The 13,549-nt window shown below is 35.9% G+C and overlaps 1 protein-coding gene across 7 annotated transcripts in view; it reads right to left on the bottom strand.

The window, feature by feature from the left end:
* Positions 1-4,379: 4,379 nt before the first annotated feature.
* Positions 4,380-13,549, bottom strand: part of LOC149574764 (uncharacterized) — a 99,960-nt gene continuing 90,790 nt past the window's right edge. For all 7 annotated transcript variants that reach the window (XM_089814584.1, XM_089814585.1, XM_089814589.1 and 4 more), the window contains exons 5-6: positions 4,951-5,010; positions 4,380-4,825 (exon numbers count right to left, since the gene is read on the bottom strand). In XM_089814584.1, the coding sequence (XP_089670710.1) occupies positions 4,957-5,010 (54 nt within the window). In that variant the 3' untranslated portion in view covers positions 4,380-4,825; positions 4,951-4,956. The remainder of the gene's footprint in view (positions 4,826-4,950; positions 5,011-13,549) is intronic.

The following is a 13,549-nucleotide window of genomic DNA, read 5'->3' as shown; positions in this document are numbered from 1 at the left end:
CATTGTTGCACAATGCCAATATATCTCCATGCTCACTTATTGCTTGAGGGGATTTTTCTTATCAAATTTATCCTTTCATTCATTGGATACATTCACTTGGGTCTTTCATGTCACTTCAAATGGGCAAGTTACATTACATGATCAAATTTCTTTCTGGTATTCAACCATTGCTCCTTTATAATCTAACTCCAGTCTTTTGGGGTTTGAACTTCAAGTTACATTTGATTTATGCTTAAAAGTCTTTAAAAAGCAATCCTGTACATATTTTCTAGGTTCTTCTATGATTCTTTTACAACAACTGTAAATTTCTTTTTTTTCCTTCATTAATAGAAACCCATGTTTTCCTCTTCTTAACATTTAACAGTCTTGTGCACCTTTTCCCTTCTGTTGAATGTTTCTATTTTATCATTTAAGTTTGTATGTTGTGTTTAACCTACTCATGAATGTTGTATTGTGAATATCTCTTTCCATGCAACATTTGATTTGTTCCAACATGCATATGAATCCTTGAAGGGTAAATTAGAGTTAAGATCTGTGTAAACTTGTTGGAGAGAAAACACAAGATCTAGAAAGTCAAATCTCAGCATTCAATGTTTCTTATGGGGTTCTTTAGGGATTTAGGAATTTATGCCTAAACTTTTGGTTAGAACCAACACAAGATGTTTTTTGTAATGAATGAGGAGAGGGTAGTATTATGGATCTAACTATTCTAACAACTATAAATTAAGTAGAAGGGTGAAAAGAGATTTTTTAAAGGAGTGTTATTGCACAAATCTAGAAGAAAATAAGTAACAATCTCTAGGAGTTATAATGGAAGCACCTATATTGCAAATCCAAGAGGAAATTCACGAATTTTATGCAAATAGTAAAATTTCAAAAAAAAGATTGGAGTTTACATATGGCAATCATGCATGCTAATGTTTCCTAGTACAATAGTATACTAGAGCTCTCAAGCTGATAGATAATACAACTATTGGAGCATGATTTGCAACTCATGCATTATAAAAGACAAAGGTAATCACAACGATTATGAGACTTAAAACAATGTCTACAATTAATCCATTTATACTTGTAGATGTTATCCATTGTAGCTCAAGTCAATGTAATGCTTGACCATTTCTTTTAAAGCTTCAACTCTCCAAGTTGATATCGGCCTTTAGCATTCCATTTTGCTTGGTGAACATCCTATCCCTTTGCCTTTCAAATTTAAAAAACATGGTTATCATTGTCACACTAGCACTTCTCTCGTCAAGCCTTCAAGAGATTTCCCCTTTCCTATGCACCATGCTAACATGTGGCAAGTTTTGCAATCTTACAAAACTATTGTCGATCTCACCTCTAACCTTCTTAGGGAAGCTTGTGCATGTTGTTATGTGCCCACCCTATTCTTGCTTGGATTTCCTTAATTCTTCATGTTATTCTCCTTACATCAATTGACACGTGCAAGTTTGTTTGATGTGTTTGTTGTCTCTACTCCCCCTCTATGGTACTTCGTGTGATCTCTACCAAGTGTTCCCTACATATTTAGTTTTAAGGTCCACGTTCATAGCTAGATTGTTCTCTATGTTGTGTCACTCTTCTTTCCCACCTAATCAAAAGCAATAAATCTTTTTGTTTGAATTTGTTCTCTGGGAAGGATGTTGTGTGTTGCATAATAGGTGCATGTTGGAGTGTAACAAACTATAGGGTCTTATTTAACAATGACCATCAATTTGATTGTAAGATGGAGAGTGGAGGGTATCTTCTTGTTTGGGAATAATCTTCTATCTTCAAGGGTGCAAGAGGAGTTTAACAAGGTTCGCTTCCCATATTCAAGAGATTTTGAAAGTCTAATCTCTTGTAGCAGTCACTTTCTTATCTATATGTCCTCTTAGAAAGAAAACCAGAATAACAAAACTAGATACACGAGTATTTTTACAATTATCAGCAGCAATGATGACTCAAAAACTTATGTATGATGTCCCATTCTTAATAGAATTGGCCAATGCATTCTAGCCACTAGTTTCTTCTATTATGTAATATCCAATATGCATATTTTGTGTGATGAAATGAGTTTATTTATTTCTCTCTTAGTTATTCAAGATATTGTGATTGAGATTTTATCTATGAACAATACAATCATGACAAAGGATCTTGTATCCCTCATTAGGTAGAGATTATGAACAAACCATGCTTGATTAAGGAAGGAAGTTTTATAGTATTGTAAAGGGTATGCATTTGGGTGCATTGCCTTAGACTAGTGTGTTTTACTTTCTCGTTTCCCTTTCCTCTTCATCTATGAAAAGACAACTTCTAAAATCTAGAGGTTATTTCACATAACATGCTTGGTCCCATAGTTGCGAAGCGTCTAAATTACCCTCACAATAAATGCCATAGCTTTGGAGGTCAACCACACCAAGGTGAAAATAACCCCATTTTCAAGTAATGGTATCTATGATGCATCTAAAAGATAGGTTGATACACCTCCAAGAAATGTCATAACCCACAAGTACATGCAGTTTTTTGGTTTGACTTGTTTGGATTGTAATGGCTTATTACTACACATAAAAGTTGTCATTGATCTCTCTCTGCTTAGTTTTCAAGGTTTTTGTAGTGCTCACAGTAGTAGTGATTGACCTAGCAATGTTTATCGATATGTGAGCTTTTGATCTATAGGTTTGTTTATAATTGCATAGCATGTTTGTGTTATATAAGTTCTCTGCTATGTAGATGGTGGTGTATATGCTACTAGTTATGTTGCTATTTCTCTATTGTTGGGTCTAATTCCTATATATAGAACCTCAATAATATATTTTATATTATTAATATATATAGAATGCTTTCAAGATGGAAAGGCTAATTTCTTGTTTCCATCACAATTCCAACTTGGGAATATTTCTAACAAAACTCTTCCAAGGGTGTGATATTCAAACTACAAAGCATTGTGATCATCAAACTACTAAAAACTATTTACAAAGTGGAATTCAAAGGCTTCAAAGGTCGATCTCAAGGGGATATAAGGATTTATTATCTTTAGATCCAATAAAACTATATCATATATCAATGTATTGGAAGAGCTAATATACACATACCAATCCCATTGTATTTTTATTATACATTTTAATTTCAAAGGCCAATAAATATTGATGATGCTAACAACATTTTTACCACACTAATGCCTTGTAAAATCTTTTAACATGGGAATGTAATAGAGAGATGCATATTCTAGATTCGATTGTGTGCCATATTTTTCATTGACGTTTCGAAACACACTCAGTGATCCGTCATCTCCTCTAGCTCTTCACATACTGATGATTGATCACTAAGTGTGATTCAAAATGTCGATACAAAAATTTGACACACAATCGAATCCAAAATATGCATCTCTCTACTATGACTGATTGTGGAAATTTGTTCACGAGAATGTAGCCCACCACTTCACATCTCAAAAGATGACTAAAATCATCTAGACTTGTCTATATTTCCACTCGCCCTCCCTCTAGATTTCAGAACTAAGAGCAAAGAAAAAAATGAATCATTACCCAACATAACAGATCAACCCATAATTGATAAGGAAGGCGTAGGTATTTCAATACACTTCAGATTTGGGCAACAATTGAAATCCAAGAATATTTATAAAATAATCTTTCAAATATGATAATAAATATTAAACTCAGTAAAATGCCAGAAACATGCACTCGATTCTTTTTAACCCTCAAATTCTCTCTATCTTCAAAATGATTGCAGAAATAAATGAAGGAACTAATAAAATATGTCAACTTCTTATATTAGATTATTATTATTAGCTTTCAACGGTAATATTTTACTATTGAAAACTAAGTTGATGGCAGTGGTATCTAGGACGTAGCCATATAAATGCACGTATGAAATTTTGTTTAGACGTCTCTTTGAATACCTTTACATCATTATGTCTTATTTTCAAACAAAACACAGGGAAGATACAAAAGAATAATGAGTGGCGAATACCAATTAAATTTCAAGCTGAGTTTATATGGTTTGTGCTAGTACAGTGAAGCAAAAACCCATGGTTTTCTTAGATAAACGTGTATGCTTTAGAAAATCCATAGGCTTAAGCATAAAAAGAGTCTACATGCAAAAAGTGTAAATTTGAACTTGATAGAGGTCGGACAGGTACAGGCATAAGATCAAAAAATTCACCTAAATTACAATGTCAGTGATTTTGCATCAAAGTAAATCATATATATCAGTTTTTACATAGAGCAAATTCATAACTAGTATTAGGCCTCAGTGATTCTTATATTTCCTCAGAGAACATTTTATTGATGGTACAGTTTATTTTTTATTAACATAATTCAAAGCTTGGACACATTGAATATTTCCTTGGGGCCTGAAAACAGTATTATATGAAATCACAAAGCTAGGATAAGTCCTAAAGGCAATATTCAAACAGCCTTTATGACATCTAGATTTTTCTTCTGTTGCTGCATATATACAGATAACTAGCAGCCATGGTTTTTGAAGCCCAAAAGGATCAAAACCATGATTGCTTCTAACAAGCAATGATAAACATACAAAGTAACAACTGTTTGCAACTGCATTATCATAGCAAGATACAACCATCCATTTAGATTAAAAAAAAACAAAGAAACATCCAATGGCCATTGCATTGAACAGACCTTCTCATAGCAAAGAATACAAGAACAAACCTTCAAAAAAAAATTGTAACAAGTTTGTCAAACCTAGAATCATGAATGGTCGAATGGAGCAATAAAAAAGGGAAACCCTGATCAATTTACGAAAGTGCTGTTCTGTTCGTGTTAAACCAACTACATAGAAATTCAGTGTGTATCAATTTTTGGTCTCCCTGTTGCACATTCATGGTATAAGATTAACAATAACCAAATAAAGTACAATATAAGCTTATGAATCCCAGACAAACGAAACTATGATGTTTTAATTATTCTTGATAAATTTATGTCCATGACATACCTGAAATCACAGTCCTGTACCATCAAGCTGTCCATTTGATAGAAGATGCACCATATATTGCTGTTGCCACGTCACAAATTGTGTTTAAAGATACATACCAACTAAATTGAAGAGATCTTAAGCTACTCAGAAGAGTAATACATAAATATCATTCTTGATGAGTGATTTGTTCTCAATCTTTTTAAATTTCAGTAAGAACTTTAAAATTCTGCTTTTCTCTAAGATAGAGATGTGAATTTCAGACAGCACTGCCTGTGAAATAAGAATGAAAATAACATTGTATTGCCATTTAGAAAATAAAATAACACACCATCGCCTATCAATCTATGTTACCAGGTTCATCTGAACCAAGGGAAATAAGGACTGGATACCGATCGGGCCTGGGTACTGTTGATGTGAATTTTATGACCCACTGACAGTAGAACAAATATCGAGATATCTTAACCTCTCTTGATCAAAATTGTTTGTATGCTAAGATTGAAATAGATCATACAACAGGTTCCAAGTTTCCTTCATGTTAGGTCTTGACCGTGGCTGAGCTCAATGGTAAATTTAATTTGCTGCTAATCACAGGGGGGCTTACATTTGTATTGCTCAGATTGATTTCAGATTGACTCAAGATGTGAGAGCTATGGGAAGGTATTGCAATGAGATACTTTTTTGCGAGGGTTCTCAGAAATCTGCAGAAAGAAAATGAGAAGGGTTTAGGTATTCTAATCTACTCCCAAGGGTAATTACTACAACAGATACTGCTTTGATGGTCAAATTCCAAAATAACCAAGCTCCATTTTGCCAAGATTAACTACAACTACACAAGAGTCGGTGTGATCTTCAGTGGGTTATGCAAATGATTTTCATACCACAATGAACACCATCAAAATGAACAATGCACATTGAATGATAGAAGTTAAGCATCCACAAAAGTAAGGTTCAGGCTAACTTTACACAAAAGCTTACAATCAGCAAACCCTCAAAAGTATGAGCCATGGAATTCTTCAAAACATCATCACACTCTTCATTGAAATCATAACACTTTATCTGACCAATCTAATCTAAATGAAGGAACAATGAAACCATGCAAGAACCAAAATATATCAAGTAATCACCATGAAACCAACAACAAAAACTCTATTATCTTGGTAGCTCTTAGCAACAATTGCAAAACTCGCTCTTTTACAAATGAAAAATGAGGCCTTTACATAGGTCCTTGACTGCAACGAATGACCCAGATTTTGTCACCTCATCCCTAATTAGGTTAGAGAAAGAAAGAAGAATCTGCATTAATAAAGGGGTCAACACAAGCCAATGAAGAGAAGACCACCATCTTAGTGGGTAATCAATGTCTATACAACAAGAGAGGGGGGTGAAATGAATGCCCACAATGCATGCTCCCTGTGCATTTAATGCGTTCATTGTGTTGTGTAGTTTTCACACCATTGTTCCATTGCAAATGGGGACCCCTCTTTTCATTTCAACAGTAGGCTTAGATGGTTTTGGGGTCCTTAAATAGAAGCAGTTTTCAAGTCTTTAGACCTTAGCAGGTGACGAGGTGGAATCAAATAGGTAGGGTTTGAAGGGAGTTTAAGTGAGGAAGCTCAAAGGTTTGTGCATGTTAAGTCAAGTGGCAGAAATCCTCTGATTAGAGAAATTTTGCCAACCTTAATCATTCCTCAAACTCTTGAAATTCCACATTTATGAAGGGAAGCAATCTTATGCAACTTAATCACATAGAGGAAGGGTGGATGGAGAACAAAGATAGAGAATATTGAGGGAAACGGAAAATGTTGACCAAGAGAAGCCATGTGATAAGGAGGCAGAAATCCTCTCACTAGAGGAACTCCGCCAATCATTACTATTCCTCAAATCATAGAAATCCCCTCTACAAGAGGGGAATTATAATCCAAACCCAATTACATGGCGTTGGAAGAGGAAGAAGGAATATGGAATAATGTTCAAAATGAGTTTTTGAGGAAACAATTCTCTGAGGAAAAGCTAAAACACTAGAGGTTGGCGAGATTCCTCTGATTAGAGGAATTCTGCCCATCACAATTCCTCTAGACTCAAAATTCCACCCTGCCTAAGGTCTTGGTTTCGAAGGATATTGAAATGACTACAAGAAAAAAAAATCAGAATTGAGAATCCAAGTGGCAAGATGATGGAACTAAGGTGTTAAAGTTTTGCCCAGAAAATAATGATAAACAACAATAAGAAAGAACAATAAAGAACAAAAGACACAAAAAAATTATCCTGGGAAAACCCTTACACTTGAAAGGAAAAATCCAGCCACACTACGAAAATATCACTTTAATTCATAATAAATGTTCGAATATAATGTTTGATCCTTAATACAATATATATAAAAAATAGAGAGATTCTTCATTACATGATTGAAGGTCTCTTTAATTTCATATAAAACTCTTCATATTTCCATATGCATGCCTCTTCGCATGACACATCTCTACACATAATATGATCTCAAATATTATCATAAATGTCTTCTTCAACTAAAGATGACCATAACGGTCATATTACTATTACATAAAATCAAAGATAAAAATCTCCATCACAACTACAATCTTCAACACTCCCTCTTAGCAAGAGAAAGATCTTTAGTATGGCATGCACACATAGCTGCAACCAAAGATGTCAATGATAAATTCACATCACATAAAACATGTTACCTCAACATAACATAATTCACCATAGTTATTTCATAAGCACATAAAATTAAAGTCATGGCGTCACACACATGACTTCCACCATGCCTACTCGTAGAGGCTGGTCCACCATACCTACTTGCAGAGGATGGAACGAGGGCTTTCACCTCAAACTTCTCCCAGAGAAGAATGCATTTCCTCCATGCCTACTCACAGAGGCCGGTCCACAATACCTACTCAGAAAGGGTGGAAAAAGGGCTTTCACCTCAAACTTTTCACAAAGAAGAATGCATTTCCACCATGCCTCACCACAAAGAGTGTATCCACCATACATACTCGCAGAGGGTGGAACAAAAAATTTCACCTCAAACTTCTCTCACGGAGAAGAATTCATTAACACCATGTATAAGAAAGTGTGATGTCCCCAATTTTAGACTAGGTTTTAATAAGAAATAAGAGTTAAATATAATGTTAGATTATTTAATATATATTATATATAGATAGATAAATATATGATATAAAATCTAATATATATTTTTGGATATATTTAAATATAATGATAATATATTAGTATTTACTAATATAATGATAATATATGTACTAATATAACAATGTTATAATATATATATTTACTAATATAACAATCTTATGATATATAAAATAATGACAATAAATATAGAATCAAATAAATGATGATAACATTATTTTATTATCTACATGGCTTATATTATGAATATACTCAAGGGATACTACAAATATGGAGATTTAAAATAAATAATAATATATGTTATGCATATATTATAAAATATAAGTGAATAAAGCACTATTAAACCTTAACCATAGTAACTAGATTAATTATTAATCCACGACCATTCACTAGCAATAAAATACATAAGTAGGAGAACAAAGGATAGATTAATGAAAATAATATGGAATTGACTGGCTTCAGAAGAATTATAAAGAAAATAAAATACAGTCCTTAAAAGGGACATTGCAAGTGGTATTAGAGCATTCTCCCTGTCATCTTGTGGAAGATAGTTAATGTGAAACCATAGAAAACTTGAAATTGCTTGAGGACAAGCAATATCAGGAAGAGAGGACTGTCATATTCCCTTATTAAGCTTAAATATAAATTTCAATAAAAATACATGTATTCATGAACATTGTAATAACATGTAATTTTCAATTTTATAATTTAATTGAGCTTGCATATTATTCATATAATTCTAATGTTTTATTCAAATCTTCCCAATTTATGCTCTAAATCAAATAACTCTAAAATTTTATTCAAACATTCCAACTTGTAATTGATATCAAAATATATTTGTTTAACATTCAAACATATTATTAAAATAATGAAGCATTACTAACATATGAGTTAAATAGCATCATAATACCAATTTACAAGGGTGGCACAATGTTTAACAAAGTGGCATCTATTAACAAATTAGCAACATAGGGGATGTGACCACCTAAAGCAGCTCTTTGGGAGCATATTTAATAAGTCCCTGGTGTATTTCTTCCTCTAAACCTAGAAGGATATATTGATTATCTAAGTAGACCACCTTGATTTATGCCTAATACCTACCATGAAGGCCAAGGGGATCAATGTCCCACCCTTGGGCTTAGATCAGGATAAAGTATAAATATGGAAGAAAACAAGCATCCTGCGAAGTAGGCCACCTCGTGTGGATGCCTAACACCTGCCACTGAGACCAAGGGGGTCAAAGTCCCAGTCTTGAGCTTAGTATGGAATTAGATTGAACCTAATTTATTGTGACACACCTTTCTTTGAAATTTAAATATGCATGTGTACTAATGATTTTGTGGTTGCAGGGTTCATAATCAAGAATGATAAGGAAGTTGATGGGGAGCTTCTTCAACTAAGAGCTTTCTAGCTCTTCCCAGGCTACTCCTAGCACACTATAGGGTTTTCTCTCCTAACCCTAACCTAGAGGATTCTACCACAACCCACTTTCTCCAAAAAACTCTCCCAACAATTCAAATCTCAATGCCATCCTCCCAATTAACCTAAAATGCATTCTTTAGCCTAGATTGCCAAAACTTCCCTAAATGCACCAAGTACCTCAAAAACAATGTTAAACCTTCCTACTGAGGTTCTTGACTCAATTCTCATCACTCTGCACCATTCTTTCAAGTTTCCTTCGCACAAATCACCAAATTGACCAATTAGCCCTTGTAGCCCTAAGAGCCCCTATTAGCCCTCCTCGAAACAAGGAAAGTGCTCTAACTCACAAAAACCCTTAATAAGGCCCCTTGGTGTATACTAGACTTTTATTCCCTATGACCAACCCTTGAAGATTTTGTAGGTCTTGGGTTCCAGCAATGTCCGTACAGCATAGACTTAGAAAACCCTACTTTTAGGGGTTTCAAAGGCAATGTCAGTGTTTCTTTCTCCACAATCGTCAAACTCCACTCCCAAACCTCCTTTTGAGTTTTGCTACCTTCATAGACTGCTCCTACACTGCCAGCTTAGGATTGACCCAAGTCAATCATCTGTTCACCACAAAACTTCTTTGCAAGCATCTCGCTTGCCTAGGGCTCACTTGTAAAAATAGCATTTGGCCTTCCACAACCTCCACAAACCATATTTACACTATGTACAGAGGCTATTGCTTGGTCTCCAAGAGCCATGGTGATTAGACTAAGGACACACAAGCCATAGCCCATTTCATACTTGCAACACAAAACTAGACAGTAGGATTACTGAAAATAAATAATTTTCTAAACCCTATCAAATGCTTATTTGAAAACAAAACAACTGCACATAGATTCAAGGCGTAAACACAAGATGATATTCCATCAAAAACAATTCCTTATTCAATCCAAAAACTCCTATCAAACTCCAAAACTATGCTTCAAATGCATCAAATTGTCCTGATACAGGTATTGTCAATGCAACTTTTTGACAACTTTTGCAATTTTGCTCCTAGACTCTTCAAACTTGCATAGGATGTTACCAAGCCTTCTAGGATGACCTTAGAACATCTAAGGACCACCTCTACATACTCTTTGCCCCCTTTTTGGCATTTTACCACATTTTGCCCCTTAGAGCAACTTTTGCAATTTTCCCCTTATTAGGACCTAATTGACAAAATTAGACTCCTAACCCAAAATCTATCAAATTAATCCCTCCTAAACACACCTTGGGACTTTATCACTAGTCCTTATTATCCTAATGGTTAGTTAGACCATCTCTAAACCAAAACTCCAGATTAGGGCTTTACCTTACTCTAGGTGCTCCTACACCATTCTCCCCCTACATGAAGAAGTTTAAGGTACTACTGGAGATAAGAACTCCTTGTTGATGCCTAGCTTTTTGAAGTCACCTTCAGCAATCCAAGTTGCCTCAGCCTCAGGTAAATCCATCCATTTCACCAAATGCTCCTTGTAGACCTTGTTTCTTGTGCTCCTCTTCACTCTAAAACCCAAGATCTTCTCAACCTGTGGTTGCTTCTTCTCAAGTACCTTTAGGTCTGATACATCCTTGTTTAGCTCTTCCTAATACTCTATGTCATCCATCTTAGGACCTTTGTATGGTACTAGGTCTTTCACATTGAAAATTGGAGAGAGTGACATGTCCTTTGGTAGATCTATCTTGTAGGCATTGGGTCCATAGTTCTCAAGTCTTTTGCATGGCCCAATCCTCCTCATCTACAACTTGCTAGGGATTCCTTTTTGTAACCTGGCCTTGTTGTGATAAACCATCACAAAGTCTCCCACTTGCAACTGCAACTCTCTTCTCCCCTCATCCTTCTCCTTTAACTTCTGATTGGCTTCCATCAAAGTTTGCTTCACTTGATCATGTACCTCCTTCATTGATTGCACAAATTCATCAGCTTGCCCACTGATCTTGTCATGTGAAGTTAGGTCCCTTAACTCCATAATGCCTCTTGGGTGAGTGTCATACACCACTTGGAAAGGACTTAATGGACTTAAACCTGTTGTCCTGTTCTTGCTATCATTGTATGCAAATTCAGCTTGAGGAATGACTTGCTCCCAACTTTGCCCATATTCCTTGGTGAGGCACCTTAATAGGTTGCCCAATACCCTGTTTATCACCTCTGTCTGACCATCAGTTTGAGGATGGTAGGTAGAGCTATGTGCTGGGTTTGTTCCAAGCCTCTTCCATAGGGTCTTCCAAAAGAGCCCCATAAACTTGATATCCCTGTCAGCCACTATGCTCCTTGGCAAACCATGTATCCTTACCACCTCTCTGAAGAATAGGTTGGCAGCATTACTTGCATCATGTATTGTCTCGCATGGTATGAAGTGGCTCATCTTACTGAACTTGTCTACTACCACAAAGACACTATCCATCCCTGTCCTAGTCCTTGGTAAGCCCACTATAAAGTCCATGCTGATGTACTCCCAAGGCCTATTAGGAATGGGGAGAGGTTGATAGAGCCCTATGTTTGATGAAGTTCCTTTTGCTTTCTGACATATCTTGCATTGCTCCGCATACCTCCTAACATCTCTCTGCATTTTGGGCCAGCAATAGAACCTTTCCACAAGGTCCAAGGTCTTATTCAGACCAAAGTGCCCACTCATGCTGCCATTGTGCTTCTCTTGTATGAGATTCTCCCTCATGGATCCCCTTGGGATGCACAACTGTTGACCCTTGAACAATAGTCCATTCTACAAGGTATATTAAGCAAAATCACTATGGAAATGATTAGCAAAATCAGTACATACCTTATAAGCCTCTGAGAAATCAGTGTCCTCATACAGATCTTTGAAACCATCCAAGCCAATGCTCTGCAACTTGACTTCTTGCACTGTCAGCAATGTCCCGCTCAAAGCATCTGCCACGTTATTGTTTGTCACCTTCTTATGCTTGATAGTAAAAGTGTAGGACTGCAAGAACTCCATCCATTTGATGTGTTTTAAACTTATTTTCTCCTTTGAGTTAATGAAACTCAAAGCTTGGTTATCTATGAAGACAACAAACTCCTTAGGAAACAAGTAGTGCCTCCACTTCTTGAGGGCTTGGACAAGTGCATAGAGCTCTAGGTCATATGTTGAATACCTTGTCTTGGCTTCATTAAGCCTCTCACTGAAAAATGTTACTGGCCTACCCTCTTGGCTTAAAACTGCCCCAACTGCTATGTTGCTAGCATCACACTCCACCACAAATGGTTTCTCAAAACTAGGTAGAACCAAGATAGGTTGGGTTGCTACCTCCTTCAATCTCTCAAAACTCTGATCTGCAAACTTGGTCCACACAAATTTGGTCTTCATGCCCCCTTTGATTGTATCCATAATAGGTGCACATATTTCACTAAACCTTCTTACAAACTTCCTATAAAATTGTGCCAACCCATGAAAACTCCTGACCTCAATAGCAGATCTAGGTGTAGGCCAACTCAAAATAGCCTCTACCTTGTCCTTGTCCATCTTAAGACTTCCTTGGGATACTATAAACCCCAAATACACAAGTTCCTCTTTCATGGACTCACTCATTTCCAAGTTTACTATCAACTTCTCCTCTTGCAGGTTCCTCAATACCAACTCTAGGTGTTTTATATGCTCCTCCTTGGTCTTGCTGAAGATGAGAATGTCATCTAGGTATACCACAACAAATACCCCTATGTAGTCCTTCAAAACCTCATTCATGACTATCATGAAGGTACTTGGTGCATTGGTAAGGCCAAATCGCATTACCAACCACTCATAGAGACCCTCAATAGTCTTAAATGCAGACTTCCATTCATCCCCTTCTTTCATCCTAATCTGATAGTATCCACTTTTGAGATCAATTTTGGAGAAGTTCCTAGCTCCACCTAGATAGTCCATCAAGTCTTCTATCGTAGGTATAGGAAATTTGTACCAAACTGTGATTCTATTAATTGCCCTAGAATCAGTGCACATTCTCGACTTACCTCCATTTTTGGGTGCTAAGACCACTAGTACGGCACATG

Source organism: Cupressus sempervirens, chromosome 2, assembly GCF_028749045.1.
Source record: "Cupressus sempervirens isolate cs-2001-9-10 chromosome 2, ASM2874904v1, whole genome shotgun sequence".
NCBI lineage: Eukaryota > Viridiplantae > Streptophyta > Pinopsida > Cupressales > Cupressaceae > Cupressus > Cupressus sempervirens.
The sequence above is the reverse complement of the archived record's forward strand: the minus strand, read 5'-3'. Positions and strand labels throughout refer to the sequence as shown.